Genomic DNA, 7404 nt, shown 5'->3' with positions numbered 1-7404 from the left:
ATAGCCCCAGGCTCGTCCTGGTTCTCATCATCTTGACAATAACTTAAAACAAAGCACATTTTCATGAAAGAGGGTCTGGAGATTTCCGTTGCTGTATGACTGTGGCTGTGCAGTGTGAACTGAATGAACAATTCTCCTTTTTCCACTCATCTCATCTCTGTGAAGAGAGAGAGAGAGAGAGAGAGAGAGAGAGAGAGAGTGGGAGAGAGAGAGAGAGAGAGAGAGAGAGAGAGAGAGAGGGAGAGTGGGAGAGAGGGAGAGAGGGAGAGATAGAGAGTGGGAGAGAGAGATAGAGAGAGAGAGAGAGAGAGAGAGAGAGAGAGAGAGAGAGAGAGAGAGAGAGAGAGAGAGAAAGAGAGGGAGAGAGAGAGAGAGAGTTGATTTTAGGAGAGCTAAGAGGAGAGGTTCTCCGTCCTTTGGAATGCTATGGAGACTAATCTGCTGGGATTCCATTCAGGCACCCTGGGGCAGAGGGACAGAAGACCAAAGAACTGCTCCTCAGTCCTGGGGTGAGCTGGCCCTCAAAGCTCAATGAGAGATTGTCTGTGTCCCAATGGTACCCTATTCCTTTTTTAAGTGCACTACTTTTGACCAGGGCCCATACAGGAAATATGGTGCAATTTCAGACACAGCCATTTTGTCTAAGTTTCAAAGGGGTTGGTGTCACACAGCCTGCATCTTATGGGCTGATTAACTTGGCTTTACTTGAGCTTGGTAGAGATAGTATATACATTTACAAGATCTCTCCTCAAAGAACAACATTCAAGTAAAGTCATAGCAGGTGAAATGTATAAGAACAATCTTCAGTTTTATTACTTCAGCTTCATGAATTAAGTATATTCATCCATATATTTTCTCAGTTCCAAAAATCAAAACATACATAAATGATATTGTCCAATTGTCGTTTCACTCCTTCACGTGACACTTCACTCTAGGACAGACAGAGAAGCACCTCTTTTAAGAGGGGAAAATGTATGTAGAAGAACAGTCAGTCAGTCCCCCATCCATATACCAGTTCTCTTTCACAGTCCATGCCCCTTTATTTGTTAGCCAGGGGTTATCCCTAGTCTCAGACGATGTGTGGACTAAAAGGGAGGACTGGTTGAGAAGGACTACAGATCAGACAGACGGTGCATGCTTTAATCATGGACATAGCTACTGGGAAATCAATAGCAATGCCCAGTTATATACTTACTGTATGTTTATATTTACAGACAATTCATATGTACAGTTTTTACATGATCTTCTCTATGAATGCAATAGAAAAAAAGTCCAATGTTTTCAATTATGAAAGAAGGATCACGGAAGCCCTTTGAGTGTCTTGATATCGTCAAATGTCTGCCGTGGTGGAGACCTGAGAGAGCCTGGGGTCGGAATCGAGCTCGTAGCGGTAGTGGTATCCCTCCAACACCTCTGTGCACGCTTCCCGCATGTCATTGATCCTCTTCTTGATGCCCTGCCGGTTGAGGTAGAGGACCAAGAGGAAGACGAGTCCCACGAAGCCCAGGACGATCCCCAGGAACACGTAGGAAGTCTGGAGGGCCAGGTCCGCCCCCTCATCCACCCTGTGGCACCCCAGCGCCACCCTGTCCCCGCCCACCCCAGCCTGTCCAGCCACCCCAGCCGCCAGCCTCAGCAGAGAGATGTTCCTCATGTCTGGGGGGAAGGCACACACCAGGCTCTCTGCGTCCCCCACATGTCCCTGGGAGGAGTTGAGCCAGGCAGCGAAGGGCTCCATACCACAGATACAGGTCCAGGGGTTCTCCCCTAGAATGAGTCTCGCCCCGGGACACAACGAGTCCAGCTCAGCCAGGCCCTCCTCCTGGATGGTCCGCAGAGCGTTGAAGGTCAGATCCAGCTGCTCCAGAGAGTCCAGCCCAGAGAAGGTGCCATTGTAGAGGGCCACCAGGGAGTTGTTGGCCAGGATGAGCCTCCGCAAGCCCCCCAGGTAGGAGAAGGTGTGAGAGGGCAGGTAGATCAGGCTGTTCCCTGACAGGTCCAGGGTCCGGATCTCCCCCAGGGTGGACCAGCGAAGAGACACAGCCAGGTCCATGACAGAGGAGTGGTTGTAGAGAGCTCGGCTGAGGTTGAGCTCCCTGAGGGTGTGGCCGGGAACAGTGAAGGCCTCTGGGTTGATGACAGCCAGCTGGTTGGAGCTCAGGTCCAGAGAGCGGAGGGAACGCAGTCCAGAAAACGTCTGAGACTCTACCTCTGTTATCCTGCAGGGAGGGAGGGACAGTGGGAGCAGAGGACGTATAGTCACTCATGGTCTATAATAACAGTAATAACACAATAGTAGGCGCATGGTTGATTCAAGACTACCCAACACAACAGGACTTCAACTTCAAATAATAGTTTTGCAGGAATCTCCTTGCGAATGATTTTGCCGAAGATTGTATCTCCGCCAGAAAATATAAATATAAAAAAAATATATATGGACAAACTCTATCACGTGTTTGCTATAATAACACATTGATATTTCAAATCATGAAGGAAATATAAACTTGGGAAAGTGAGTCTAATAAAAGTAGGCCATACTACAAAAGTCTTATTTTTGGTGGGTACAATGTTTATCTTACCTGTTGTTACTCAGTGACAACGTGGTTAAATTGTCCAGCCCTTTGAACGATTCTGGCCCAATTCTGCTGATCTGATTTCCCGTTATAAACAGATTCCTCGTGTACCCTGGTATCCCGGACGGGACACTCCGCAAGTATTTGGAAACACACTTGACGGTGTGCGCGGCTTCTGAGCATTCGCAACGAAGAGGGCATCCGGATGCGCGCCCAGAGATTGAACAGAGCAGCGCAAAGAAAACAATTAGTGGGGCCAAATCCGGCATTTTTTTACAAATATGCTATGTGATACCAGAACAGTGATATAGTTTTTATACATTCAAAACAAAAAACTCCACAGAGCGACACTCACGGAAAAATACTTTCCATTTCAAACGAAGAACAAACTCGTCCCTATTGCCTACTTTTCTAAGCGAGACAAAAGTTACGCATATGCTTTAGGTTACAGTGCATTGACTGCGCACACCAGCTATATACAAATATACGTATCCTACTGCCGATGAGAGTGAAACGTGGAGAGTCCCGTCGTACACTGTTCAGATTGTCCTCAGCATCTCCTTGATCCGTTCTGTATTACAAGTCCTGGCTGGATGTTCAACTTTTTAGAATTTCTGAAGCCCACGTGTGACTGAGAGGCAGTGTCTGATTTCTATGACAAAAAGGGATCTCGCTGTCGGGGTTGTTTGATCCCAGCGGATGCAAGCGGGGCGCAGCTCCACTCAAACAATGACATTAAAGCACCATCGCGTCGTAGGCTACAATCAGCGGGGAGGAGCTTTCCACTCACCCTGTCCAGAGCCTTTCTGCTCTCCCACTCTAACAAGAAGGGTGACATTTCTGCCCGCAATTGGGGCGTTCATGCATATGGTCACTCCCCTCCACAAAAACAGGAGTAATATAGGCCTAGTTAACTAATTTGGACGGGAAATAAAACAATTCCAAATATATTGTTATAATATGATTGTGATTTATCAGGGGGTGCTGCAGCACCCCTACTTCCTGAGGCCAATAATAATAATATTGGATGCCAGCCACCGACAAATCCCACAGAAGGGGCGGGTGACAACAACTAGCTGACCGTACAGCAGTAGACAAGTGTCCTGCGCCCCCGCCTGTCGGGCACTGTTTTCCTGCGGTTCTGTTAACGACGCTGGTGGCGGGTGTTCGGCAGGTGAGAGCAATGGACACTGTGTTCTAGCTTAGCCAGGATGACACCGGTACACAGCAGGCTGGAGGCTGGGCCGACAGCTAGACACGGTGTCGCCCCAGCCTCCAGCCTGCTGTGCTAGCAGGAACGCCCCGAACGCCAGGAACGCCCCGAACTGCGGGTTGCAGTTGCACACCGTTGACTTCAACAGCATGCCTACACTGGATGGGAGAAAGAAACGCAACTATTGAATTTGACAAAAACCTTAAAAAATGGTTCTGTGTCTCCTTAGATTTCAAACATGGAGCTATTTAGCTCACACGATCCTATTATTAGTTAATAATTATTCGATAATAACCTAAGTCATTATCTTCACGCTATTCGATAGACAGGCAGGCTAAAGATTCCACCAGTATGTTATAATAACCGGAAGCGCAAAATGGCCAGAATTAGTTATACACACGAAGATGGAGAACTGACACATTCCCAGATCCTTGTGGCATGACACTTGATTTGAACTATTGTGGGGCACTGAATAAGAACTCATGGGGTCCACTTCAACAACGTTAAAAAGTTAAAGTTCTTAATTAAATGTAGAGCCATCAGGTTGAATACATCTCAATACTCGCCAAAGTAATTGACATAACAATGTTATAACAATGAAGAACACATGTGTATAAAAAAATAAATATTACACAAGCGAAAAGTTAATGTATCCAAATCAATAAAGACGGACGCACCTTCAAGCATTTGCAGATCAAAATTTGTGCTACAGAAAATGCGGATAGAAGTGCTCTCCTCTCACTGTGATATTAGATCAACAATGCTTTTTAGATGGAGGGGGAGCGGAGCCTCTGTCTGCCCACCCCTCCTCTCCCAATGCTCTCTACAGGAAAAGAGAGAAAGAGCATCGAGGGTGTTTGCAGAATGATGACAACTGGCAATTGAATCCGAGGTTGTCCTTTTGACAGCCAAGTGTTTACTCTGAAATATGATAGGAATGGTTGGATCAGTGGTGAAATTCACTTGAAATTGAGCGTTTAATTAATTAGCCTTTTCTCCTTGACACAAATTAGACTAACTATAAATTTGAGCACATGTAGTACTAAACCTATGCTGTACTAGTAGGCATAAGTAATATGATCCAATACTAGCATAATGTATGCACCATTTCTTTAGAAATCCATCACCAACAAATAGTTACAATAATAAATGTCTTTATTGGTATCATAGTTACATGTTATTTAAATACAATCATAGTTCACTCAGTCACTTGCAGATTATTTCATGGGAAAACTGAACTCCTAATCTTCAAGGGATTAAAATAACAAAACAAGGGTATTGGTGTTTATAACTTTATATGATTATTGTCCCTCAGTTATAATAGCATCCCAACTGTCTTTTGTTAGCAGACAATGTGTGAAACCACAGGTGTCCACATTCCACAACCCAGCTTCTGGTTACAACCAGGGGGAAAGAACATCTAATATGAATTCAACTACTCTGAAGAGTGTTACTGATTCTAGAACATAACAGAATGAGAAAACGAGGGGTTCCATTGCACAAAAAACATGTCTGTTTCCTCTGTTTTCCATTAGTTAAATAAAGGTTAAATAAAATACTAACTATGGGAAACTAGCAAGGTTTTCAAGTGGAATCAAGGCCACAATTTATATCCAATCTTGCCTCTAAATTAAAAAAAGACTAGTGCTTCAGTCAACCTCTAGTGTTATGAGAATGATCATCTATCATAGACATTGTCCAAGGATGCTACAAAAAAAATAAAAATAAGGCCACCTAGCCTGGTCCCAGATCTGTTTGTTCTGGATAGACAACTCCTATGGCCATTGGCATGCCAGCACAAATAGATCTGGGACCAGGCTAGGACATAACATACAAAATGGATGATGTAGTACACAAAAAAAGAGCCACTTTAGGCCCTTTGCACCATTTTCAAAACTACTGACTGAAATTATACAAAAGTTTGAGAGTGCATCTTTAACTACAAGCCCCACTGTTTGTTCACACGAAGCAGAGCTATTCTCCTGCATCTCGGATGATGCTCATCACTCACCGACAATATCAGTCATCTTTGACATCAGGAAGGAGGGACAACCCTTCTGCTGTTTAGTTTTTAATCTACCTTTCTATTATATGGCACCTCCTACACTCTTAGGAAAAAAAAACTAAAAGGGTTATTCGGCTGTCCCCATAAGAGAACCCTTTGAAGAACCATTTTTGGTCCCAGGTAGAACCCCTTTGAGTTCCATGTAGGACCCTTTCCACAGAGGGTTCTAAGTGGAACCAAAAAGGGTAGGAGAACCAAAATGGGTTCTCCTACGGGGACAGCTGAAAGAACCCTTTTGGAATCCTTTTTTCTGGGAAAAACTGGTAAACAGAGTCAACTATGGATCATTTAAAAGGTCTATTAAAGTCTAGTATATTATATACATACAGTTGAAGTCGGAAGTTTACATACACTTAGGTCGGAGTCATTAAAACTCATTTTTCTAACACTTCACTAATTTCTTAAACTATAGTTTTGGCAAGTCAGTTAGGACATCTACTTTGTGCAAAACAAGTCATTTCTCCAAGAATTGTTTACAGACAGATTATTTCACTTTACATACACTAAGTTGACTGTGCCTTTAAACAGCTTGGAAAATTCCAGAAAACGTCATTGCTTTAGAAGCTTCTGATAGGCTACTTGACATCATTTGAGTAATTTGGAGGTGTACCTGTGGATGTATTTGAAGGCCTACCTTCAAACTCAGTGCCTCTTTGCTTGACATCATGGGAAAATCAAAAGAAAATCAGTCAAGACCTCAGAAAACAATTGTAGACCTCCACAAGTCTGGTTCATCCTTGGGAGCAATTTCCAAACGCCTGAAGGTACCACGTTCATCTGTACAAACAATAGTACGCAAGTATAAACACCATGGGACCACGCAGCCGTCATACCGCTCAGGAAGGAGACGCATTCTGTCTCCTAGAGATTAACGTACTTTGGTGCGAAATGTGCAAATCAATCCCAGAACAACAGCAAAGGACATTGTGAAGATGCTGGAGGAAACAGGTACAAAAGTATCTATATCCACAGTAAAATGAGTCCTATATCAACATAACCTGAAAGGCCGCTCAGCAAGGAAGAAACCACTGCTCCAAAACTGCCATAAAAAAAGCCAGACTACGGTTTGCAACTACATATGGGGACAAATATCATACTTTATGGATAAATGTCCTCTGGTCTGATCAAACATAAATAGAACTGTTTGGCCATAATGACCATCATTATGTTTGGAGGAAAAAGGGGGAGGCTTGCAAACTGAAGAACACCATCCCAACCGTGATGCACGGGGGTGGCAGCATCATGTTGTGCGTGTGCTTTGCTGCAGGAGAGACTGGTGCACTTCACAAAATAGATGGCATCACGAAGATGGAAAATTATGTGGATACATTGAAGCAACATCTCAAGACATCAGTCAGGAAGTTAAAGCTTGGTCGCAAATGGGTCTTCCAAATGGACAATGACTCCAAGCATACTTCCAAAGTTGTGGCAAAATGGCTTAAGGACAACAAAGTCAAGGTATTGGAGTGGCCATCACAAGCCCTGACCTCAATCCTATAGAAAATTTGTGGGCAGAACTGAAAAAGCGTGTGCGAGCAAGGAGGCCTACAAAC

The 7404-nt window shown here is 44.2% G+C and overlaps 1 protein-coding gene across 1 annotated transcript; it reads right to left on the bottom strand.

The window, feature by feature from the left end:
• Positions 1 to 783: 783 nt before the first annotated feature.
• Positions 784 to 3377, bottom strand: LOC115173735 (trophoblast glycoprotein). Its single transcript, XM_029732088.1, has 2 exons — positions 2580 to 3377; positions 784 to 2219 (listed from the first exon to the last, which is right to left on the bottom strand). Exons 1-2 carry the CDS (start codon positions 2840 to 2842, stop codon positions 1331 to 1333), a joined length of 1152 nt encoding a protein of 383 aa, XP_029587948.1. The 5' UTR covers positions 2843 to 3377; the 3' UTR covers positions 784 to 1330.
• Positions 3378 to 7404: the final 4027 nt, after the last annotated feature.

The sequence above is a fragment of the Salmo trutta genome, chromosome 34 (assembly GCF_901001165.1).
Source record: "Salmo trutta chromosome 34, fSalTru1.1, whole genome shotgun sequence".
Classification (NCBI taxonomy): domain Eukaryota; kingdom Metazoa; phylum Chordata; class Actinopteri; order Salmoniformes; family Salmonidae; genus Salmo; species Salmo trutta.
The sequence above is the reverse complement of the archived record's forward strand: the minus strand, read 5'-3'. Positions and strand labels throughout refer to the sequence as shown.